Source organism: Mus caroli, chromosome 1, assembly GCF_900094665.2.
Source record: "Mus caroli chromosome 1, CAROLI_EIJ_v1.1, whole genome shotgun sequence".
Classification (NCBI taxonomy): Eukaryota; Metazoa; Chordata; class Mammalia; order Rodentia; family Muridae; genus Mus; species Mus caroli.
The window spans coordinates 147888853-147916558 of NC_034570.1; the positions used below are offsets into that span (position 1 = coordinate 147888853).

A 27706-nucleotide genomic window follows, 5' to 3' on the forward strand; every position below is an offset into this window, starting at 1 on the left:
TTGTTTTTGTACAGAGCAAATGAGGGATAGACATAGAAATGGAAACACAACTGTTTCCTGTTAGCAGATACATAGCCTGATTCTATTGCCTCCCCTATATTTAGGTCTCTAGTCCACTTGGAGATTACTCTTTTATGAAGTATGAGATTGTTTTATTTAGCAGCAAGGTAGATAGTATCTCCAGGTTTCACTTCTCTCAATACGACTGTGTTTAAACAAAGTTTCATACAATCATTTAGGATATATGTGTGCACACACACACACATGCATACTCTTAAGCACAACTTGTTAAGGCAATGAAAAGATAGCTGAGGTAGGAGAGTTACCACAAGTTTAAAGCTTGCTGAGGCTATATAGTGAATTTTAGGCTAGTCTGGGCTACATGTGAGTCCCTGTCTCAACAAACAAAACAAAACAAAACATGAAACATTTGAGATGAGGGCAATCAACTTGTTCTTGGTCAAACTGGTTAAGATCATATAGTAAAACATACAGTTCTTTCTTTCCTTTCTTCCTTTCCTCCCCTCCCCCGACCTCCCACCACTGCACTCCTTTTCACTGGCTGTCTCTATATAGCCCTGTAGCTGTCCTAGAACTCACTGAGATCCACCTGCCCCTGACTCTGGAGTGCTGGAATTAAAGGCCAGCATACAGTTCTTTCTTTACTAAAGACTTTTACATTCATTTATTTAAGTGTATGAGTGTTGGTGTGTATACCACAGTACACATGTGAAATCAGAGAACATCTTATGAGAGTTGGTTCTCTGTGTTGATTCTATAAAATGAATAAAATATAGTTGAGTTCCAGAAATCCAAGTGAGGTCTCTAGGGTTGGTGACAAGTACCTCCACCTACTGAGCCATGTTGTTGGCCAAAATAAGTTAGCACTCTTTTGCTTGTTCTAGAAACAAATCCTTAACTGCTAATAATATGTACTCCATGAATTGGTGATAGCCAGACAGGCAGGATGACACAAGCCCTTTATGTCATCTGTTGAGGGTTTCCCCCCAACCCCCACTGCAACCACCTAATCTTCATAGACAGATGCCTCTGAGTAAGAGTGATCTCACTGGCTGCATACAATGTAGGTAAGTAGGACAGATCTCCAGGTCTTGAGCTTCAGTTCTGTTGGTTACTACTGTCTTTTTCTTATTTGATTTCTAAAGAGCTGAAAGGCACTACATTCCTACTATACACTGAATGAAGTCATTCTTTCCTTCCTTATGTTTGAACCACTTCCACAGAAAGTGATTTTCTATTTACTATATTCTATCCTTTTTAATTGTTTCATTTAGCAGACCAATGGCGGAATCTTGAAAAATCAAAATGTACACAATGCTGATTAACTCAAAACTACCATATAACAATGAGGCTACTGCAGCATACACTTAAATTTGCATAGCTTGGATGATAATGCATACCGCGCACAGATTTAAGTGAGCTATCAGAAGTACAGAAAAAAGGGACAGTTGGATGTTGCTGTTACAAGTTGAAGAAGGTCTTTGGGGCTTCTATAAAAGTCGTGCCTAAACTGTGTTGATTCTATAAATGAATTAAATACAGTTGAGTATGTATTTTAATGTTTACTTAATAAAATATTCAGATGTATGACTGAGGAACATATAATAACAAAAATTTAAAGATGAAGACTCAAACAGTTACCATTTCTGCATCCCAAAGTAATCTGTACAAGCCAACTAAAATGTGTAAGATTTGGTCATGTATAACTGGTGCTACATGAAGACTTTCTCAACTGAAGACTGAGTGAAACGAGTAATAAGAATTTCAAGATTGTAGGGTTGAGGATATGGCTCAGTTGGTAAAGTGATTACCACAAAAGCTTTAGGTCCTGGATATGATTCCTAGCATCTATACAAAATGCCAGGCTTGGCTACCGGTGTTCCTAACCCCTGCACTAGAGAGGGATAGACAGGAGGATTCCTGGGTCTTGTGGCCAACATCCCTGGCTGAATCAGCAAGATCCAAGTTTAGTGACAGATCATCTCTCAGAAGATAAGGTGTGGGCTGGTGAGAAGGCTCAGTGGGTGAAGGCACTTGCTGCCAAGTCTGAGATATGACAAGTAACAATCAAGTTTTCATTTTGTAAAGAAAGCACTCTGGCACACTGTGAAGGCTAGACAGCATGTGGAGGAACTGGAGACCAGAGGTGAGTGAGTTAACAATCTATTGCAATACTCAGGACTGGCTGTACAACCAGTGTGTCTCAGTCTAAGTGCAGGCAGTTCTTCAAAATGCAGGAAAGGAATGCCACTGTACAAAACACGAGTTTGATGTCTGGGTTTGATTTCCAAAAGTTGTTTTCTAACCCATACCCTCCCCTGTCTCTAAAAAATGTAATAGAAAAAATAAAAATTAGGTGGAGCTAGGGAGATGGCTCAAAAGTTAAAACACTTGTCATGCAAGCGAGAGAACTGGAATTAAGATCCCTAGAACTCACAGAAACGTTGGATGGGCATGATACCTGTACTGGCTGGTTTTGTGTCAACTTGACACAGCTGGAGTTATCACAGAGAAAGGAGCTTCAGTTGAGGAAATGCCCCCATGAGATCCAGCTGTAAGGCATTTTCTCAATTAGTGATCAAGGGGGAAAGGCCCCTTGTGGGTGGGACAATGTCTGGGCTGGTAGTCTTGGTTCTATAAGAGAGCAGGCTGAGCAAGCCAGGGGAACCAAGCCAGTAAAGAACATCCCTCCCTGGCCTCTGCATCAGCTCCTGCTTCCTGACCTGCTTGAGTTCCAGTCCTGACTTCCTTGGTGATGAACAGCAATGTGGAAGTGTAAGCTGAATAAACCCTTTCTTCCCCAACTTGCTTCTTGGTCATGATGTCTGTGTAGGAATAGAAACCCTGACTAAGACACTACCCTTCCATCATATTAACCTCAGAAGATGGAGACAGGGGACTTCTTAGGTCTAGGTCACTAGCAGGACTTACTCTATCAGCCAACCCTGGGATGACTGAAGAGTTCACTTCAAAGATAAAGTGGACAAGTGGTCTATCATGATTCTCAATATCAATCTTGGGCTTCTGCATGCATGGTCACACACATATGTATGCTAACACACACATGTCTATACACATGGTATACACATGACAAAGACAGAAAAAATAAACTAAGATGGAGAGCTGCTGAGAAAGATATCTGAATCCTCTGACCTTTATATACAAAAACACATATGTGCACATGTGCCCCCCCATGTGTCCGTTCACATACAAGAACACAGTACATACATACAAAAAAGGGGATGGGGATTTCAATATTGCAACCACAAAGCATTCAAATCCATGCATAGGACTTTCTGAGTGCAGTGCTTAGAAACGGCACTGTTTTCCTCTTCATGAAGCTGGTCTTCATACCAGTTCACAGAAGGAATAAGTAGCACTGATAACTGAGGGCAGTTAATGGCAGGTGGGCTGGGAAGAGGAGACTGATGGATGTGAAAAGATATACAAAATTGATAAAAGATAAAACGTTTGAGTCTGCATAACTATGTATGTACTGTGTACATGCAGGAGACTCTGAGGCCAGAAGACAGCACTGGTTCCCATGGAGCTGGGGTTTCAGCAGTTGGATGCCACCATGTCAATGCTATGGACTGAACTTGAGCAGTAAGTACTCGTAACTTAAGAGTCCCTATAGTCCCTGCTTTATTTTCTTTTGAAATATTATGTTTCCTAGTCCTACATCCTGGAATAAAAACTATATATTATTTTCCCTATAGAAGGCAAAATTATGATATTTTGGAAAAATGCAATGATGCAAAGCATCAGTAATGACTAATTAAGAACTTTATAGACAATAAACAGCTAATATATAACAACGTACTTCAATATATCTTCTTTGCCATTTCCCTCCAATATTTTTTATTTAATCTAGTATATTACAAATACTATTGCTTCAATTTACAACCATATTAAAAAGTATTAATGAGACTTTATATCTTTTATCCTGTCTTATAGGCCCATATTTTAATTTTTACATTTTTAGTAGTATGTAATTTATATGCTATAAATTATTCTTTTAAAAGTGTACGAGTCAATGGTTTTTGTGTATTCAAAAAGTTGAGTTGGGTACAGTAGTAGGTCATGCCTGTAATAATCCCAGCACTTGAAATGTCTCAAAAAATAAAAATAAAATGTGGGGGAGAGAGAGGAGAAAGAACATTTATACAATTATAAAGAATATCACCACAGTCTAATTCTAGAATTCTTTTGCTTCTATGATTCTGGACATTTCATATACATAGCCATAAAACATATGGATTTCTCTGTTTTACTTCTCTAGTCTTTTTGGGGTGTAGGTGCCACCAATATGGTAGCTTATACCTTTATTTAATTACTTAAGGGTAATAATGTGCTATTTATATGAACTGGCCATACTTTTTAATCTCTGTTTCTCAGATGATATTTATGTTGTGGCTACTTCGTAGCTACTATAAATAATGATGACATAAACATTTATGTGCTTTTATAAAGGTATGTTTTCCACTTTCTTTACATCCTTAGAAATGAAATTGTTAGGTCAACTAGAAACTCAGTTTTTAAAAAAAGGCTACATCAAGTTACATTCCCACTAGCAATATGAGAGTTTCAGTTTGTCCACATCTTCAATAATACTATTGTCTCTCTGATTTGATCATGGCTATCCTACACGTAGCAATGTATCATTTAAATGTGAGCTTCCTTAAGAGTTGATATGGACCATCTTTTCAAGTATATAAGCACCATTGTTTACCTTCTTTGGGTCTTTTAAGGAGGGTTTATTTTATTTTATATTAGGTATTTTCTTCATTTACATTTCAAATGTTATCCCAAAAGTCCCCCATACCCTCCCCCACCACTCCCATACCCACCTACTCCCACTTCTTGGCCCTGGCGTTCCCCTGTACTGAGGCATATAAAGTTTGCAAGACCAAGGGGCCTCTCTTCCCAATGATGGCTGACTAGGCCATCTTCTGCTACATATGCAGCTAGAGACATGAGCTCCCGGGGTACTGGTTAGTTCATAGTGTTGTTCCACTTATAGGGTTGCAGACCCCTTTAGCTCCTTGGGTACTTTCTCTAGCTCCTCCATTGGGGGGCCCTGTGTTCCATCCAATAGCTGACTGTGAGCATCCACTTCTGTGTTTGCCAGGCACTGGCATAGCCTCACGAGAGACAGCTATATCAGGGTCCTTTCAGCAAAATCTTGCTGGCATATGCAATGGTGTCAGCGTTTGGAAGCTGATTATGGGATGGATCCCCGGGTGTGGCAGTCTCTAGATGGTCCATCTTAAGGAGGGTTTTTAAAAAAAAATTTAAAATTTGAATTATAGCTATTTTTTAAACTAAAATTACTAGATGCTGAATATAAACCACATAAAATGTTACGATTCAGGAGGACAGCAGAGGCAGCAGTGCCATTAGTTGTAGAATTAATGAGCTCTATGCTAGACAATACCTCAGGGGTATCCTTTAGCAGCAGTGGTTGTACCTTGCAAAGTTTTAGAGAAGGGGGCAAAAACACACCCTTCACAGTTTACTCTAGCAAAGTCATGACATTGGTAATGTTTTCTTTCCACATCATTAGCTTCTGAATTCCTATATTGTACATATCAGATATGCTTGGTGACTAACCAATTCTTAAATTAGTTTGAAATACTTGTCTTTAATTATAAAGTGAAAGTTATTGTGCCTCTCTTCCCCATTGAAGGCAAGGAGAAATATCTTTTCTTGGGACAAGAAGGGCAGTTATCTAAAGAATTGCTATATATAGGCGCCTTATCCTCTTTAATAGGTCTTTTCTCCAGGATGGGATAAACTGGACTCTTTAGTACTTAGGCTGCTGTAAATTGATTTCTAAGAATTGCCATAGATTGAGGAGTGTTTCTTTCACATCATTCCTGCATTCTTTCAACAACAACTTCCTGCCAAACCAGCTCCCTTTTCCAGGTATCTAGAAATCTCTATTCTTAGATTCTATTCTTCAAAGAGTTGTAACTAACTTTATTCTTTTTTCCTGCATTCCAAGATGTTACATTTCAAACTTTCTAGACTATTATTAAATTGTATCCTGATTTTAAACTGACCTAAAGACATAGCTGAATTTCTAATGTTGTACCATACATTTCCTTTCTGACATCTCTGTTAATATGTTATTATTACCTCTGTTAATGATATTTTTATTTATATTCATGCACATAGGAGCACAAATATATTCTTTATTAAAGAAGAATTATTGCAGAGTGATTCTATCACAGACCAACTCTGAGTGGAGAGACAGTGACGAGGAGACGAGATGGATACTGAGTAATAGGAGAAAAGGCTGTAATTATCTTCCTAGAATATGAGAGCAAGAAGGATATAAAAGTTAAAATAGTTTTTAAGATTGGATGTATAACTTCAGCGTCATTATTTCACTTCTAAGACAGACTCTTACACTGACCACTGTGTCACAGTAACAGTTTGTAAATTCAGACTGGTAGTCTATCCAATCATGGCAAATACATAATCAATTACTGCACTGTAGAGTAGTTTACAGGAGGCCACAGAGGAAGCACTGCTGATTAATTTCTTATGTCAGACTTGAAGATACAAAAGAAAGCACTGATGTTTACAGTTAAGATTGGCGCAAGTGAGTTCCTCATATTTTACCAATCATGAAGGCAAACAATTTTCAATTTCAGAGTGCACTTGGGAATATTAAAAAAAAAAAAAAACATTAACACAGCACACCCCCCCATCCAAAAAAACAAAACAAAACAAAAAACCCAAGACAAAAAATAAATAAATAAATAAATAAAACCCCAAAACCACAGATGACCAGGTTTATCTTTAAGTCTCAGTGTATTTTATGAAAGGTAAGTTTTATGGCTAGTTAGAATTGAAAACCACTGGTTTGTACAATGAACACTTTCTAATCTTGTCTGTTTAATTTTGAAAAGTACTTATACAGACCATATAGACTCAGATACAACAGGAGCCAATACCAGCTGGTCTTGACAGCAAGATACTTTCTATGTAGTATCAACTTTTAAAAAATGTTTAAGAAACATTTAAAATTTTTAATTTTTATTTTATGTGTATGAGTGTTTTGCCTGCATAGATGTTTGTGTGACACACATGTGTACAGGCCAGAAGAGAGTACCAAATCTCCTGGAACTAACATTATAATGGCTGGCTGTGAGACCCACTGTGTGTGCTGGGAGCTGAGCCTGAGTCCTCTGGAAGACCAGCCAGTATTCTAGCTAGGCCATCTCTCCAGCCCCAATATCTTATTATTCATAAGTATAATATAATCTTCACTTTATTTTCCAGAATTTTAAAAAAAAACTATGCAAAGGATTAGTCATTTGACAATCTCTTACATTTATGTACTTGTTTGGGAGTGGTCAAGTATTACAGTATTGAGAGAAAAAGGAAGGTTATACAGGAATATCTGGCTGCTGCCTTAGTTCAACTAGGCTTTCTGGGCAACTTGGAATAATTATTAGTGTCTGAATTCTTTCAGAACTAAGCTCAAAGCCAATACAAATAAATGGAGCAGCTGTGACTGCATTGTGTCACAGACAAGGCCAACTCAGATCTTTGTGCTATGGAAATGAGAACACCAAGCTCAACACCTGGCCCGGAAAACAAACAACTCTCTCTTAGTCAAGGCCAAATGAATGGTATCATCTAAGGAGAAGTCATACAAAAATCCTAAGTATCAACAGTCATGTTATAAATAGAGTTTTAAAAAGAAGCCTGTTTCAAAAACTCAGAAACTATGTATGAAACAACTATATTCAACAGCAAGCCACAATAGTTTCCTTTCTGAATTAAATGTAAGTAGAGATAACTTACTTTACTCAGTTGTTCTCAGTTCCCCATAAAATCACTTAAATGTCATGAGCAATGCATAAAATACACAAAGGAAGCTTTATACAGAAGAAAGAACAAATATGCCAAGGCAAACACCCTAGCAAAATATAAAAGGAAAAAACAAATAAAAAATGTTCTTTTTAAGAAGTAAAAGCTATTCAAATGGTAATTGTTTGAAGAATCTAAGAAAAAACTCTCAAGTACCAAAAACATCATGAGCTTGTACATATGCATGATATCTGAGTCTCAAAGAAATCTCAAGAAAGAAATTATTAAATAAAAATTCTAACTAGTTTCAATTTCCAAATGTAAATATACACTGAACATGCTCTAGACACAAATCCTGTTAATTAAAAATTCTCTTTATTGAGGGAAGAACCCCTACTTTGCACAGAAACACTCATTTCAAATAATCTCTTATGAAATGTTCACAAATCAGCAAATGTTTATTATTTCAGTTGCCTAGAGCTACACATTATACTGAGAGACTAAACCTGAGATATGTTTATTCTGTTTGGATCCTTCTATAAATCCTGTGTATTTATCCACTCAACAACTATTTGATTGGATGTTTGCTATGTGCAATGTACTGCACAGAGCAATTGGGATAGTTACAAACATGATCAGAATGGATAGTCACTGTTAAATGAAGAACAAAGGCACAAACTAAAAGAAGAAAATGAGAAATGAAAATGATCAAAATATATTAGATATATGCATGAAATTGTCAGTCAATAAATACAAATGTTATTTATCTAGCATGAAACAGACCCTTCTGGAAAGTAAATTTTATAAAGATCCTGTATCTTCAAGATTTAAAGCATTCTCAAATGATATACCCAGTTACACTTTAATGATTTGGGATCACTGTTATCAGTGTCAACTTCTGTATGATATACTACTCTGAGATATGATGGCATGCTCCTGGGCTACTATAAAACATGTTAAAACATGTTAGATACTTGTCTTTTTCTTTTAGGGAGTTGATGAAAAATTGGGTTCTGTTCTGACATTTAATTCTAGAATAATGTCTAGGGCTATGAGTAGAAATTCTAGAAATTACATTCTAGAAATACCTAACTTTGAGACTGATTTTGCTGGTCAGGAGCCTTTTCTTCCCCTCATTACTCTATGCTTATCAATGAATACATGGTCTGTAAGTAGTGCTTGGTCTTAAGTACTTCCCTTTTGCTGCTTCGAAATTTCTACCTAAGAATAGTCTTATTAAGATGACTTGAACATTAGTAACCAAATTATGATTTAAATAAGTGAAAACTGCAGTTCTTAATTAAAGTTTACAAAGCCTGAATATAAAACTTCATACATAATTTAGGACATTCTTCATTGTTACCACAATTCGAAGGGATATTCTCATTTGTGTACTTTAAGAAATCCATAAGAAATCACCATTTGGTTCCAGATAGACAAGTGTGAAGATCTTGAATTAGAACGCAATCCAGTCAAGTTTATGAACTCTGTCCATTTAAATATTGCTAACTGGATACATATAATAAACCCAGTTACCCCTTGAAAAAATCCTCATCTTTTAAATGAATAAATAATTAATGGGAAAATTTTTCATACTTTTTCTTAATTTTGGGTCACAATTGTCACTGTGAGCTGCTATATTATACACATTGACGAATGATCATGTCCTTCAGAGTTTACTGTCTTAGAGGGGTTTCTATACCAGTGATAAAGCACCATGACCAGAAGCCATCTGGGGATTAAAGAGTTTATTTCAGCTTATGGTTCCACATCATACTCCAGTCACAGAGGAAGATGATGACAAGAACCTGCAGGCAAGAGCTGATGGAGAGGCCATGAAGGGATGCTGCCCACTGGCTTGTTCAGTCTGCTTTCTTGTATACCCCAAGATCACCAGCTAGGGTGTGACACTACCAATAATGGGTTGGGACCCCAAAATCAACTACGAATCAAGACTATATTCTACCAAATTGCCTAAAGTCCATTCTTACGAAGGCATTTTCTCAATTAAGATTCTCCTCTTAGATATGTCAAGTTGAGAAAAAAAACCACTCAGTACAACTTCTCATACACGTTAAGCTACACTGGTTACTTTTTGTTTAAAAAAAAAAAAGGAGGTGAAAGAATGATTTTTCATTCATACAAATCAAAACATATGTAGCTGTGCCTATAGAACTAAGAAATTTAGTAAGACATGAAATCTAATGCTTTTAAACAGCTGCCAGATTCTGATTACAATATTAATCTAGTACTCACAGTCTATATAAAGCTGTAAAATTTTGAAAGGACATCTGTAAAATTACAGAAATGGACATTCAAATTCTGCCCACTTTTAATGTAGAAGAGGTAATTACTTTGTTCTTCAGAGTTCACAGAAATAAAATGTCTACTGCTGTTAACTAACATTCATCATACATCTAAAAAAAAGTTCTACTTAAAAGGCCATCTCAACTTAGAAGTATTAGAATAAGAACACATCAGTTTGGCCTCATTACGAGGGAAAAAAGCCCCCTCACCCCAAATAAAAAAAAGTTTATCTCTAATTTATACTGATTTTCATTGTACTTAAAATAATGACTAATCTCTTAAAGCAATTCTCTTCAAATGCGCCCTTTATAACACTATAAATTTTAATGTTTACAGAACAGATGCATTTCTTACCCAATACGCAAAGAGAAAAGATGACTTAAAATCTGAGTTGTCTGAAGCTGGCAAGATGGCTCTGGAGGTTAAGGCCACAAAGCCCATTGACCTGAGTTCAATTCTTGGAATCCATACATTAGTGGAAGAGAACAGGCTCCAAAAAGTTTTATCTCTGACCTCCACATATGCATCATAGCAAATACATATATGCATAAATATATACACACAAATACATACAAACACACACAAATAATAATAAAGTAGAAAATAACAGAGTATCAAAAATATGAGTTTTACAGTGACCTAGGAATGCTGCATCTAGTGGTTAGCTATCCTTTTCCACTCTGGTTTTTCCATTTCAGTATGCTTTTGGCAAACTTTTGTACTTGATATTAATATATTTTTATCTAATAACTAAATGACATCTGCAAAGATTTATATGCTATAGTTCAGAAAAATTTATATTTAAGGTACTTAGTTATTTTATTTAAATAGTTCCCATGCAAAAATATTTCTTAAAATCTAATAGACCTCATATGGATATAATAGAGTTAATCAAAATAAATTTATATTTCTGGCCTTTACCTTCTGTTTTGTACTGAAATTCTTGAGGAACAAAATATTTGCATTATTTTAAATCTCAAAAGAAAAATAAAATATTTCTTTTTAGGGGAAAGCAACACTTACTGGTACTTTAAAAGGAGAGGTATTCGCAGTGTCCATGGAGTTGGGTTTCTCTGATGTGCTGGTCCCTGAGATGCTCCGTCTGCGGGGGGACCTTTCTGCTGGCACCTCTGGAAAAGTAGAGGAAATAGAAACATCAAGGATCTAAAATTTCAGACTTCCTCTAAAGTATACAATTATTGGTATTTCAAGTATTCACAAAAAAGCTGTTTCATTTTTATTTTTTTAAGGTCCAATACATTTTAATCTCAATGTGCTTTTCGATATTATTTGTGAGGTTTGACCTATAAAGACAAAGAAACTTGGTTAGGGTTAAGAATCTATTCTGAGAGACAACTTGTGTTTTCATGTGTGCATATGTAAGAAGTAATTCTTCTAAGCTGTAACATGTTTAAGGTTTTCAGGTTCACTTAATAGCTAGATCTTATACCATATGGCTCTACTTTTCTATCAGCTATTTAGAAGTTAAGTGAATCAGAAATTTCTAATATTCTTGTGAACCAGAAATACTAGTGTTGTGCATGATTTGACACTGTCTGAACAAAGGTCAAAGTTCGGTTCTATTCAGATGATTCACCAGACTGTAGCAGAAGCTACGAGAAGACTGAAAGGTACTGCAGGAGAAAAGAATATACATGCCTATGCAGATATAAAAATAGACCAGCCTCTCCTTGTTCTGGCTATATGACCTTACCACATTTTACTCTGAAATCATAAATCTGGTCAAATGACCTAACAAGATTAAGAATCTGCAAATGATGAGAGCTCTAATTTAATAGCTATAAATACACACGCTACATTAAAATTTTTTTTCATACATAGATATACATATATATACATGCACACAGATATCTATACATATTATACCTTTATCACAACTGCTTCCCATCTCCACTTCAACTGACAGACAGATAAGAATCCAGCTTCTCAGATAACATTAGATAATTTCAACATGGACAAGAAAAAAAACACATCCTAAAAAAAGTATTCTGTGTTATCTTCCAGATCTTAAAAAATAAAGAGTAAACCATGACTCCGGAGACTGACATTTTGATTCCTGCTGTTCTGCCTTTAAAAGATAGATGCAGTTTAAACTTCCATTTCTGGCCTCCTGGCCCCTGGGATCCGTGCTACTTCCACTTAAGAGAAAGCATTTTTCTCGTGCTCCCTCCCTGCCTTGCTCTTCCCCCTCCCTCTCCCCAGCTTGCAGAGAGCGAGCGAGCGAGCAAGAAACACACAGGACTGCAGCTATTCATTCAATCAATCGTCTGACTGCACATCCTCTTTAGTTACTTTTAGACTATTAACAGGCGTCCACTGCCTCACCTCGCTTGCAGAAAATCTCTCTGTATTACACTAATCTTCAGCAGAAAAAAATTACTTAAATTTAAATTCGGCTAGTGTTAAAAGGACACCATTTTAAATAGACCCAGTAATGCACGCAAATCAATGCTGCCTAAGAAAAGCCAACTGGAAGTGCTTACCCTATCATTGTTTGCATGCTGGATACAGGTCTTCTTTTCATCTCCCTGTGGCATCCTGACCATTAAGATATTAGCCAAATTACAATATTCCTAACGACTGAGAAGTTGATACCGCAGCTTGTATGCCTGCAGCAGAAGACAGTTCCATGATATTGCTGTATTTTAAATTTATGACCAATAACTGTGTCGCGGCTTCTCTAACCATCAGAGGATAAATGAGTCTTAATGTACGAAGTCATTTTCAGAATTAGGCACACGTGACTTCTAACATACATCTCTAGAAGATGGCAGTATAATTAACAGAGATGTGATGGCACAAAGGAATTTAAGCAAATCAGCTGTTGGAGTACACCACACAGTGAAACCGTTAGATGTCAAGACATGCCTTTAAGAGTGATGTATCCAAGTTAGGTGATTCTATAAAGTTAGGGGACACGGCAGGTGGGCGGAGGAGCTGGTAAGGCAGGAGAAAATCTCATATTTTCTCTGATAATTATCTATAAAGGTTCAAAGATGCAGATATTTTAATTTCTGGATAAATGACAGAAACCAAACTGGGAGAAAAATAAGTTTAATTAGCTAGGATAAAATGACAAAATGAAACAGTTTCCTTAATATGCAATGTTCTGGTTAATGAAAAAATTAAAACTCATTTCCTCACTTTCTTCCAAACATCTAATTTTAGTTTCAGGCTTATGAACTCATTAGACAAATATATTTCAAGGCTTTAACTATTTGAAATTGTATTGGCTAAAGTGAGCAACTAGATTTCAAAACCCAGTAACTATAGTTAATTACTGTACTTTTTATCTCCATACAATTAAAACAAACAACACCTGTAATTAAATTGTTGCTGAAGAGGTAAAAAAACTGAACCAGTGAAAGAAGTCAGTACTTTACTAATTTCTCACCCGTATACAACACAATTTATCTCGTGGTATAAAAGAACTGCTTGAATGACCACAAGTTTTATTTCTCACAAGGTTTGCGCCCCTAAAGACCAATGTTAACTTAGAAAGAAGACAGTAGACTCAACAGGAAGCTGACTGGCAGCTTGCTGGGTTACTCAGTCACTGGCAGCCCTACTCTGTGTATGAGTGTGCACCTATGTGATGAAGATGACAGAGGCCAGCCTTGTGAAGTTTAGAGGACTAAAAACTCAGAGCTTTTTGTATGGTATTTTGTACTAAGAATTTTAGGTTTCTGGTCAGCTGAGATAGAGAGTTGGCAGTGATTAGCAAAAGACTAGCAACACTAAAGTGAAATCTTTGCTTTACTGGTACAACTGATGCTAGTTAGAGGTGGCTGAAAATCAGCTGTGGTTAATAAGAGACTAGCATGACTGAGGTGCAAACTTCTAGGAAGTATTTTTTTGGGGTCAGCACATAGAGCTGTGGTTCAGGAGTCATGGCTGCATCTCAAGCTGACAGCTGAACTTGGTAATGTGTAAGTCTTGCACACTGTTTTTGTGGCACTAATGTCACAGGACAGAAAGTGTCATGGAGAGCATCTGAGAGGTGGCATTGTGAGAGGCAGGCAGAGGACACTGGTGAAGGGGCAGTCTCAGTTGCAATTGAGACCAGATGTTAGACAGTGACTACTTGCAATGCTGGACAGTTTTGCTTTGATCTGATTGTATCTGTGTTCTGGTTCCTCCTTCTTGGGATAAGAAGTATATAGCTTTTTATTGTATAAAAGCCCACATGGAAAGACTTTGGACTTTTAACGAGAGTGGATTTTTAAAGAGCCTGAGGCTTTAACTTAAGTTTCAAATACAAAGGTTATCTCTGGTTCTTAGTGATAACAATCAGGAATTTTGACAATAAATAAATAAAGATAGATAGATAGATAGATAGATAGATAGATAGATAGATAGATGCTGTAATACCAAGCCATCTTCTATTATGCTTTATTTCAGAGAAGTGTTTTAAATGAATTACATCTTTAATCGAGACAATAATTTTTTGGAACAGGAATTAGTCTCCCCATTTTACAGACACAAAAACAAGATGTTCTAGTACTCTGCCCATGCCTGCCCAGCAGGCAAGAGGCAAAATGAGGATTAGAACCCACGCAGTCTGCATTTAGAGCGTGTGCTTTTAACCACCAGGCATGTTACTTTGTTCTCTGTGTGTTTTACATAATAGGCTGTAACTACAGAAACTCTAGTTTTCTTGTTTGTTCCTAAAAATAACTAAAATAATTTTAACGGTGTGTTTATAATTCTTTGTATTTTAAAACTAAGGCATGCATTCTAAGCATTTACTCCAAACATGGACTATCAAGGAAGACACAGCCCCGGAATGCTGCTGCTAGTAAGACTCTCCAAGTCAAAATACACAGAGCCGAGGCACCGAGACAAAAGAGAAAGGCATGTAACTTAATAACCAAGTTTAACAGTGACAAAAAGAAATAAGAACACTTAAAACTTATTTCTTATCTTAAAGCACAAGGAGGAAAAGCCTTCAAGAAGATAATATGCCCTTGAACATTATTAAAGAAATCTTCAATGTATGAGATAACTACCTCCACAAATTCTAGGAGTCTGACTAAGTTACTCAAGGCCTTGCAAAGAATAATCTCTAAAGAACTAATAGTATCGTTCAGCCCCAAATGACCATTTTGAACATTTCAATATAACTATTTATAAGAAATTTCTAATATCCCATTTTTGGTGGGTTATATATGTTGTCAGCTCCAGAAGATATTATTCCTCCAGCTTTCTATAGACAGCCCTTAAGGCTTCTCTAGCAAACTCTCCTCTGTTGCTGTTGTTTCTTCATTTTTATTTTTCAGAGACAAGGTATTACACAAGCTCACCTCACACCCACAAGATGCTCGATTATAGGTGTGTGCCATTGTATCTATCCTATCTTTTGTTTTTCTGCAACTGACTTAATAATTTGTTCTTATTGATAAGCTTCATGGTAATGTGTACCACCACATTACAGATATGCTCTAAGGTATTTACACTGTGTCTATAATGGATTCAGTAATGTAACTGGAAGTATACAGTTAGATTTATTGAAACAATGATTTCAGCATTCATGTGATAATTTAAAAACTAGATTTTGATTATGCCAAGTCATTTTAAGAGCTGTTTAGTTCTCCCTCACATATAACTTTAATTAACAGAATAGCGTATTAAAAAGAGAAAAATCCAGCTATTAGGGAGGCTGAAGCAGGAAGATCACTTTAGCCTAAAAGTTTGAGGTCAGCCTAAACAATATAAAAAGACCCTCATCCCACAAAAGAGGAGGGGCATGAAAGAGAAATGGTGGAGAAAGGAAGAAAAGTGAGAGAATATGAATACAAATGTATAGACCTTTAATGCAAATATGAAACATCATTTATGAGAATAAAACGTGCAACCAGCATGGTATAAAACCAAAGCTAAGATCCTGAACTCTAAGATACATAACTATTGAAGTGTTACTAAAGTAACAGAAACTGGGGAAAACCATAATGTTGGTTTATCCCTTTAGCAGTTGGTCAGTATTGGCTGTCTTTGAAATGCTAGTCAGCATCATTTTAGCCATCCATTAACATCCTAACCTAGGGCTTTTAAAAATGAAGATTGTGACAGGGATCTATCTCATAGTACCATCAACTCTTTCCATCTACTTAATATTCTCCTGTGCACAAGTGTAATTTCCTCAAACCCTGCTTTTTCAGTGGGATTATTTTACTACAGATCTTTACACAGTCAGACTTTTAGGGGGAAAAAAGGTCAAAGCCTTCTTTACACATTCCTTCTCTTTGCCAACAATCTGCCTTAGTCTGACAGTCTGTGCAAACAAGTCACACACATTTTCTAGTGCCTTTCCTTATGTGGAACATTTACACAATGGAGTACTACTCAGCTATTAAAAACAATGACTTCATGAAATTCTTAGGCAAATGGATGGAACTAGAAAATATCATCCTGAGTGAGATAACCCAATCATAAAAGAACACACATGGTATGCACTCACTGATAAGTGGATATTAGCTCAAAAGCTCAGAATACCCAAGATACCACATGAAGATACGTCAGACCACATGAAGCTCAAGAAGAAGGAAGACCAAAGTGTGGATGCTTCAGTCCTTCTTAGAAGGAGGAATAAAATACTCACAGGAGCAAATACAGAGACAAAGTGTGGAGCAGAAACTGAAGGGAAGGTCATCCAGAGACTGCCCCACCTGGGGATCCATCCCATATACAGTCATCAAACCCAGACACTTTTTTGTGGAGGCCAACAAGTGTTTGCTAATAGGAGCCTGATATAGCTGTCTCCTGAGAGGCTCTGCCAGAGCCTGACAAATACAGAGGTAGATAATCACAGTCAGCCATTGGACTGAGCACAGGCTCCCCAAAGGAGGAGTGAGAGAAAGGACTGAAGGAGCTGAAGGGGTTTGCAACCCCATAGGAAAAACAACAATATCAACCAACCAGACCCACCCCACCCAGAGCTCCCAGGGACTAGACCACCAACCAAGGAGTACACATGAAGGGACCCATGGCTCCAGCTGCATGTGTAGTGAGGATGGCCTTGTCAGGCATCAATGGGAGGAGAGGCCCTTGGTCCTGTGAAGGCTTGATGCCCCAGTGTAGGAGAATTCGAGAGCGGGGAGGTGGGAGTGGGTGGGTGGGTAGGTGAACACCCTCATAGAAGCAGGGGGAGGAGAGATGATATAGGGGTTTCTGGGAGTGGGGAACCAGGAAAGGGGTTAACATTTGAAATGTAAATAAAGAAAGAAGGTTTTACTCTCTTATCAAATTGTAGCTGACCTTCAGTTCAGCTACTTCTATAAAGGTAGGCCTCCTACTTTACATACATCTCTAAGTTCACACTGCTTGATTATATGTTCTCTCGTTTCCCCCACTGAGCTGAACATACTGCCAGCTACACTACTATTCTGCAGCTGAAGTCTTACACTCCCAGTTTCAGTAATGGTCTGTTCTACGTTACAAACAAAATGAGTAGTCACAGCAACTTTAAATATTTCTTACAATGTTTATATTTCTATCTGTAATCGCTTTTATTAAAATAGAATAAAAGATGATAGATAAGTAACTTTTAACTAAAGAACTAAAAATAGTTACAAATATTGAGTCTGGATATTCCTTAACCTTTTTAATAGGCATATATACTTAGGATTTTCTTTTTTCTTTTTTGAGACAGGGTTTTTCTGTGTAGCCCTGGCTGTCCTGGAACTCACTCTGTAGACCAGGCTGGCCTCGAACTCAGAGATGTGCCTGCCTCTGCCTCCTGAGTGCTGGGATTAAAGGCGTGCACCACCACTGCCCGGCTTATATTTAGGATTTTATTCAGTTGAATTATACAGGGCTGCCATCTTATTATAAAAATAAAAGGTAAATATTCAGCTTTCCAAATAAAATTAACTTCAATTTTTAATTTTCCCATTCTAAACTGGGAAAATTTTACCATCTGGACAAGTTTAACAATCAGCTTTCACCTTCATTGACTTGAATGATCAGCTATAATTGAGATTTTGATGAATAAACCTCATGGAAGGTCAAGTATAAAATCTTTGAAGGCTTTGGTATGTATATACCATTCATTTAAAAATCCACAAAGTCCCAAATTGTATTAAGTACAGTTAAATATAAATTAATCATGTTTGATTTTGATAGCTTCTAATTCAAATTTCACTTTCTCTAGATATCTGCCTAGTTTTTGTTTTTTTTTTTAATTTTAGTTTTATACTTACTCATCCTATCAGGAACTTTTTTGAAAGAACATTTGTTCCCCTCACTCCCCTTCCTCAAACAAATTCCCTAAACAAAAGATTAGAAACCCAAAGTAACCAACAACTGCTGTGGTGCAATACGAGAGTCAGTCGGCATGCTTAGGTTTGAGCATAGTGCACAAATGTTGTTTACATTTTGTCTACATTTTCAAATATATACTTGTAAAGGTGTTTTAATAATAGTCTCCAGTTTAAAAATGTTTTCCTTTTAATTATGTGTATGTATATCTGTATATGACTGTGTATGTGTTGAGTGTTTTTCCTGCATGTATGTCTATGTCTGTGCACCATGTGTATACTTGGTACCCGTGGAGGCCAAATGAGGGCATCAGATCACCTGGGTCTGGAGTTATAGATGTTGTGAATCACTATATGGGCACTGGAAATCGAACTCAGGTCCTCTGCAAAAACAATAAGTGCTCTTAACTGCTGAGTCAACACTTCAGCTCCTCATAATCTACCTTTAATGATGTAATCAAAACAATAATTACAGTATGAGGGCTGAGTATTAGAACAGAAACACTTACTGCATACTGGCTTACTGTAAAAGTATCTACAATGGCTTAACTGTTTTTGTCCTTTTATTTTTCCCCACAGTACTAGTTTTAGATCTATGTCTTCTTAAAAGTTTATTTTGACCTGGGCATGGTAGTACAAACATTTAAATACAGTGCCTGAGAGTTAATAGCAGGAAAGACAATGGGGTAAGGCTAACCTAGGCATGAGATCCTATCTAAAAAAGCAAGCATATTTTGAATGTACAACTTTTTTTTCCCCCCTCAAGTATTTTAAATTCTTTTTTTTTTTTTAAGATTTATTTATTTATTATATGTAAGTACACTGTAGCTGTCTTCAGACACTCCAGAAGAGGGCGCCAGATCTCGTTGTGGATGGTTGTGAGCCACCATGTGGTTGCTGGGATTTGAACTCTGGACCTTCGGAAGAGCAGTCGGGTGCTCTTACCCACTGAGCCATCTCACCAGCCCCTTAAATTCTTTTCAACAACTTTCAGGATAAAACGGTCAGTCAGTCACTCATTAGCCTGTTACACCAATTTTTCCAGTAAGCCCTAAATATTCTTAAGTATCTTCCATTACTTATCTATACAAACCCCATTACTTTTAAATCAGTTTATTCATTGAACCTGAATATAATTTAATATTCTGCATGTCATGGTTTTCATACAAGGAAAATCTACTGCTTTTAATAAATATCTATTTGATCCTTTTGAGATTCATATTAAATCCTCTCCATTTGGCATTCATAATGAAAAATGAATTCTTGCCTCTTCAAAGGCCCAATGCAATTTTCACCTGAATAAATAATTTCACAACTAGGTACTGTCTTTTTTTTTTGGACATAGTTGTCTTGAATTATTATTGTTCTCATTTAACTTCTTCAGAATTCATATTTACTTCCTCTCTGTTTCTTGAGCAGTTTTACCGTATAGTTCTTTGTATGCACGTGCAGTACCTAACAGTGCCCTGAACACTCTTTCTTTGAATCTGCTGAGAGGAGAAGCAGAACATGTACAAAGTAAAGCACCTGGCCAGCGGAAAGCCAGAGGGCTTAGTAGGCCTACAGATTTTGAGGTCTTACTGAAAAGAGCAGAATGTCAGGGGGAAATGCCAGTTTCACAGTAGGGATTTTAACTTTGATAGGTAAAATAAAAACCATAGAGTTTTGAGTAGAATAATGAACAAGTATAGATTTATAAAGTTTTATCAACTTAGCATTATGTCAAATTAATAAGCCTATCTGAATATTATAGTTTAAAAGTGATGTACTAGAGTCTAACAGCATAAACAATTTCTCTTGAATCTTTCCTGGACAGAAATTTGATTTGAAATCTGCAGGGGGAAAAAAAATCATAGTTTGAAAGGCTCTCTTGATTTCTTTCATCCTTTATTGCTTTAAAAGCAGATCCAAGTATTTATTTTTTCCTTGGCATCTTCATTGGGCATGGTATGTTTTCATGAATGACAGACAACTAGGTTAGCAAATGACAAAGTTTTTATTTAATCCTGAACTCAGTACAAGCTGTACCTGAAAACTGCTCTTAGTTCTTCTCAATTTGATCCTTCTGAGATCTTTTTGAGATATGTTTGTTCAGTAAATACTTTATTATTCATAGACGGAGACACTAGCCATCTTCAGTCAGAAACACGCTCTAACCCTAAAGCTAAGACTGACTAGCTGCGCGTGGTGCCTCACATCTATCATCCTAAACTTGGGAGGCTGAAGGAGGACTCTGTCAGAGGCCAACCTGAGCTACACAGTAGGTTCCAAGCCAGTCAATGCTACAGAGTGAATCTCTATCTCAAACCACCAAACCAACTCCCACTCCATGATGTCCTTACATGTAGGGCTCAGTGCTGCACAGCAATGTATGGGATTCATGTCTGTATACTCAATCATCAATTAAACTTTTTTTCTTATGGCATCCAAGCAAAATGCATTTATTATACATGTTAAACTTTCATTAAAAGAGTTAGATAATTGAAAATTATCTATGCAGAAGTCAATTCAGTGATGTATACAGATTTACATTTCCCTTCTAAATAAGTTGTAGTATCCTTGTCCTTATCACCTCTACTTGTGGGCAAACATGAATTACAAAAAAATAACTCCCTTAATCAGAGGACAAGAACAAGGGTGGGCAGGAGGTTAACACTGTAGTATTGCTTTAAAATTATTTAAACATTAGATCTAACTTTCCTTTTAGGTACAGTAAGGTAAAGACAAAGAAAAGGGGGGAGAAGAGAAGGAGAGAGGGAGTAAAAGTGAGGGAAAGAGAGAGGAAGGAGAGAAACTGAACAATTGATAATCAGAATTTACAAATGTATTAAACAGCAAGGAAACAATGTTTAAAAATGTCTCTGTCTCCTTTTCCTATGATGCACTGGGTCCACTTTGTTGGTTTGCTGAAGGATATCTATATTTGTTCCTTGAACTTATGTGTCCCTATATGTAGGTACATGTATTGGGGCAATGAATAGGAAACAAGTAGAATGAGACCAAACTCCAAAGACACCAGATGGTAGGAGGTATGCATAGTTTTATAGTTACACAAATATTTAACCTAATAAGACCATGTCAAACAAAGAGTAGGATAAACATCTAATATGTCAACCTGATGGGAGAACTGGAAAAGACTGGATTTGGATGACCCCTTTATTTCTCAACTGTAAGAAAAAGGAAGCAGCTATAGAAGGCTAAGGTTGGGAAACCAAATTGAATTAAATAAAACAAAGGGAACTTATGCTATGACAGATGTGTAAGTAAAGGTATATTTGGGACTGGCGTTAGACTACTTATAGGTCTTAAAATAATATTCATAAAGAATTAACTGGAAGACAAGGGTTTTGCTCATTTATAATAAAGGTATACTAATATGTACACAAACATATGACATGAATAAAATTAATAAAAATGATACATTTGACTGCAATCATAATAAACAGAAGTATTAGACACATGAAGTAAAGATGTATAACCTAACTTTTCTAGTTATCTATTGTATTTACAACTCCAAGACCAATAATCGCCACTTAGAAATTTATTAAAAAGCATCTGTAAGTACAAAGTTAAAGTAATTTCTGTTCCATGTGTCCAATTTTATATGCTTAGAAGAAACCCTTTATGATCACTACAAGTACACTTTGTACAAAAGCTACCTCATGGTTTTACACACACACACACACACACACACACACACACACACACACACACACAAAGCATTTTCCTCCCTCTCAGATGGCAAGCTTCACTATTACTGTACTGAGAACATTGTAAATTAATAGTATATTTTGGCTATTAGAAGTTGTCTACACACATGAACAGAAGGCGAGATGACATGATAAGCTTTGTATAGAGCTACCACTCTTTGTTAAAGCAAAACAAATTGCCCCTTATTTTTCGTACCCAGTGTGGGTAGGATATGTCTACAGACAACAACAACAAAAACTTGAAACACACACAACTCAAACACATTTTTTCATTTCTTTCTTTTTAAAAAATACAAAGTTAGGTTTAGAAAATTTGAAGCGTTGTTACCCAAAGTACAAAAACTTTGGACAACAAAGGGTTACAAGAACAAGAAAGCCCTACCTTACCCAGAAATGACAGAAGGCTCTTCTCCTCTTCGGTGCTACTATCCAACCACTCCGACACATCACCAGGGGAAAGGAGACTCATTCTCCAGCCAGAAAACTTTTCCATACAGAATACAATTACTGAATGATGAAGCGGGAAGCAATGGATTTAAAGAGACTAGATTCTTGGAGGAGGCGGGGACCAGTACTAAAATTGTGGATCAGGCTGTAATGATGAAAGAAAATGTGATCCTCCCTCCACTCTGAATTCTGTCTCTGTAACATCAATCTAACACAACAGTGGGGGTGGGACAATGTGGGGAATAGAAAGGGTTAAAAGAGGGTGGTAGGATAGAGGAAAGAGGGATTTGTTCTCTGTCTCTTTTTTGTTCAGCTTTAGCCTGAAAGAGAAAGCCAGAATAAAATTGAATAATGATGTGTGTTTAATGACAGGAGAAAGCATGGGGAAATAAAGAATAAAGACACTCAAAGAAAATCAAAGGAGAGGGGTGTCCTCCACTGCACACAGCTTCCATCACCAGACAGCACAATAGCTAAGCAGCTAGGTAAAGCACATCAGCAAACAAAAACAAAGATACAAGAACAAACTCAGCATTGTTGTTCTGAAAAGAAAGGTTTTCAAATTTCCTTTCAGTCAGAATTGCAGCTCCCTAGCCCTTTCCTGCCTTGGCTGTTTCAGCAGCATCCCAGCCCCCTCCAGGAGGATTTCCTGTGAGCAAAGGCAGGTTGATAAATCCGTGAATAGGAAGCTCTAATCTCTCCTTTTCTTCTCCTCCTCCATTCCTCCCCCCACCTCACATGGCGACTGCATTGATCGACAATAATGGAATCTGTAACAGACTGCCAACAGCAACATTAAGGATATTACAAGTCCGCTTCATAAGAATTCGAGCTGGTGGTTGGAACTTGGGGGCAATTCTGGGCTTCCAGTCAATAGCTGTCTTTCTTTGGAAGAAAGAAAGGGTATGTGCGTGTCTGCATGTGTCTGTGTGTGTGTATGTGTGCCTGTGCTTGTCTGTATGTGTGTGCCTGTGTCTGTGTGCGTGCCTGTGAGACAAATCAAGCTGACCCACTGAGAGTCAGCTGAAATCGTCCCTTCACTCTCCCTCCACCTAGCAGCAGGATTACTAGGCTCTGCCTCGTATTCTCACTGTAAGTGCCCCTGTCATTGCACAGTGCTTGTGTACACAGTGGTTTTCCCCATTATACCTCATGCCTTTAGAAAACAAAACCTATTCTATTAGTTAAAAAATTCATGTCTAACACATGGATGTCATGAATGTTTACTGAAAGGTATTTTACAGATGGTGGGATTGTATTTCTTGTATAAAAGATAATAATATTAAATAACCTCACTTATTTCTGACTGAAAGTTCCTTGACACTAGTTTTCCCATTAACAATCAAAATAAAACCTACTTAAGTTATATCTTATTTAGATGAGCAAAGAAAAGTATAGACTTACAATATCAGCAAAACAATTCTGCTCTATAAATCTTTCCTGTAAACTGAGTGAATAAAGGACCAAAATGAAGTTCTCTGTTGAGACTATATCAACATGTAAAGTACCACACTGCCCCCGCCCCCGTACTGTCATAATTTAAATATGACTTGATTCACCCTTTGTCCTTAAAAATAAAAAAAATAAAACTTACCTAAAGACACCGTTCCCCCAATTACTTGATATTCCCAAATTTCATCACATCTGCCTGTACATACATGTTTAGATTCATTCTACATTAGTGCTGATATAAGCCAAGTACTATTTTAAGCCCTGAGATAGAGACAGCTGCAAACAAGATAGTCAAAATCTCTGGCCCTCAGGGGCTTAGAGTGTTTGTTAAAGTAGTAAATTATAGGCAAGGTTAAAATGCAAAGTACATACTAAATTTGATAGTAAATAGCACAAAAAAGAAAACAAAGAAGTAAGTTGTTGAATTTTACAGCAGGTAGTAGTTAGCCATACCACCAGGTGGCGACAGCATAAAGTAGTGGCTCTGGAAGAAGGAAGGACCAGTTAAGCTTAGAAGCAGGAAAAGCAAGAAGGTAGCACAACTAGATGGGAAAGAGGAGAAAGATAAAAGGTGGTCAGGTCCATGAAGTCACATGTAAAATTTCAGGTTTCTGGCACTTTGTCTTAGTTAAAGGAAAAATTTGGAGGGTTGCTGGGCTACATAAGGCTGTTTTATTGTGAGAGCTGCTATGAAATCACAATTATTCCTGCCTCCAAAAGACCCTCTATAGCCATCAGTTGCTCTGTTCTACCCCTCCAGCTCCTGAGCTCCTGTCATTACTAAGCTTTGTCTCTCTGGAATTGCCTAGTTTGGACTTCATAGAGTAAGTCTTTGTACTTACTTTCTTATGCTTGAGTTCATCCATACTTTGCAAGTATAGTACTATATTACTTTCTACTCATGTACATTTGGGATGTTTATAATTACCAATATTACAAACAATGATGTCATGAAAACCTGTACATTTAGTTTTTATGTGGAGGCCTGAATTTTAATAGACTATCAAAATAAGATGTTTTATATATAATCTTTATTTTTATTAAACGTTACCTTCCAATTTAACAATTATTTTATTTTCCTCCTAAATCTTTTGTGATTCATTCTTCTTGATGAAACTAAAACTTCTTATTCATTTTCTATTCTCCTTTTTTATTATTCTTGCTCATGGGCAAAGATTAATACTAAAAAATAAATAGTGGCAGCAGGTCATCTTCTCATCTTCTCTCAAGCAATAGTTGGCAAAGCAGTAGAAATACTTTACCTGTATTTTTATGTAGTTTCACATTTAACAATAAGGTACAAGAATAGTGTGATGAGACCCTTTTCTAGATCGCTGAATGTCTACATACTTCTATCTTTGCTCCATCAGTTTCTGTGTATATATCATATATGTGCATTTTGAAGGCATTTATGAATGTTACAGGCATTACATCCTTAACTTACCCATAAACTATTTTCAGGGAAGTTTCTTAAACAAAGGAAAACTTCTCACATAACTAATAATCAAAATTATGAAATTTAACACTGGCATTCATTAGTATATTAAGAATAAAATTAAAGATGCCACTATGTGTATAATCCACCATCTGAATTTTACTTTGTATCATAGATTCTTGTTTGAAAAACAAATTTTCTGGAATTGGAAAGATGGCTCAGCAATTAAGAGCAGGTTTAATTGCCTACCACATGGAGGCTCATAACTGTTTTAATTCCAGTCCCAGAGAATACTGTGCCCTCTTCTGGTTTCTGAAGGCACCCAGCATTGCATGGTGAGCAAGACATACATACAAGTAAAACACCTACACTCATAAAATCCAGTCATTCTATAAAATCATTAAAAGCTGAATACAAGTATAAGTTAAAGTATGTGTGTATACATATGTGTGTACATGTGTGTGTGTGTAAATAATGTCTCAAATTTTGAGAGACTTCTGAATATACTGACACTCAGTGGACCCTTGTGATAGAGCTTCAAGGGTAACTGTCTCCAAGACAGCTGACAAAAAGACAGTGGTTGTAACTCCATTTTGTTACTGCTTTGGCTAGGTATAAAACTCTTCCTCTAAGAAGCTTAAATTGAATGCAAAACTATAACTTTTTAATGTTTTTAGGAAACTTTTAAAGTTTTTATTTATTTGCTTTGGGGTGTGTGTGTGCATGTGCACGCACATGAGTGTGACGGTCCAAGGACAAATTGTAGGAGTCAGTTTGCTCTACCCACACACCCCAGCTCTCAAATCCTTTGTATGTATGTCATGCATCCCCGAGGGTTGGTCTCTCACTGTTTTCATTTGCTCCCCAGTTTCCTTCTGTATTCAGACCTGATGAAATTAATGAAGCTAAGATGAACTTTCACTTACTTGGATTCAGAAAGCAAAGGCAGAGGAACAGGGTATTAGTAATAACAGGAGCTGTGTCCTTGCCATGAGAGTATTTAGCACATATACAGAGGATGCTCTGCTATCTTTCAGTGATATGACTTTAAATAGACAGAAACAAAAGTTAACATAATTACTAAAACATTCTTCAAATAATAAAGGCTGATTTTATTTAAGGAAGCTGAAGAGAGTCTCAGACTAAAGGCAATCAGATTCTTTTAAGCTATGCTTTGAAGAAGAAAAGGTAAAACTATAGTTAATTAACAGAAAACTCTTCTCCAAAACACCCTAGAAAGTGGCTAATATATAATTTAAAAAAATTTTTCCCTAAAATAAAATTAAGCTTAACAATCAATTATTTAAACAATATATGCAAGTCTTTAAGTATAAGATTTATCATCCAATATAAAATGAATAGTAGCTGCTTAATATTTACTGAGAGTGTAAATAGGTAAACAGGAGTATCTACATTATTATGACTATTAAAAAACTGAAAATAAGTAAGATAACATTTTCTCTAACTATCACTAGGCCACAGTATTGGAAGGAATTGTGTCGCTAAAGGGAAATAGGTCGGATGTTCATTTACATGCTTACTCTCAGTCCCCCTTATGATAATGCATGGGGATGACTCAACATTTCTTCACTTACAAACAGGAAAGCCAAGCTTGAGATGATGAAATCATACTGCCTACTGAAGAGGAGTTAGTAGGTGTGCCGCTCCACATGAAAAGTCATGGACTTTCTGTAATACAGGGTTTTTTTAAATAGCAATTTTAGCTATTTAGGATGAGGTATAAACAGAAAAGGCAATAGTCATGATTTGTGAACTGAAGTATTTTGCTTGCTTATTGATTTGACTAAAGTTGAGGTCAGTTGCAAATAACAAGCAGCCAGAATGCCTAGTTTCTAATGTAAAATAATAAGTCAAATTGAATTTAAAGTTTCATTCTTTTTTCATGATTCTTACCCATATAATTTCACTAATCATTACCATTACGTATAGTTAGTTACATGTATGGCTGTGTTTCATGAATGGACAAATAAATGTATTTCCAAGCTAGTAGGAATGTTGACCTTAAGGTACTTAAGGAGGCTGTTATTTGCTATGTTTCATAAATTTTCCATTGCCAACCTCAAAGATGGAAACAAGTGTCTTTTTTTTTTTTTAACCATTGTTGTAAGAGGCACATTTAAAGTAAAGCACACAGCATATTTAGAGGAGAAAATCTAGTATATGGTTTGGGGTGGGGGGAATGCATTTTAGACCTATGATATCTAGAGAAA

The 27706-nt window shown here is 36.5% G+C and overlaps 1 protein-coding gene across 11 annotated transcripts in view; it reads right to left on the reverse strand.

The window, feature by feature from the left end:
• The window catches only part of Rasal2 (RAS protein activator like 2), a 269796-nt gene that overhangs the window by 83862 nt on the left and 158228 nt on the right, over positions 1-27706 (reverse strand). For 10 of the 11 annotated variants that reach the window (XM_029477236.1, XM_021170205.2, XM_029477228.1 and 7 more), the window contains one exon: positions 11179-11285. In XM_029477236.1, coding sequence (XP_029333096.1) covers positions 11179-11285 — 107 coding nt within the window. Of the gene's footprint in view, positions 1-11178; positions 11286-12042; positions 12278-27706 lie in introns of those variants that run through there. The other variant, XM_029477217.1, reaches the window with a different exon arrangement.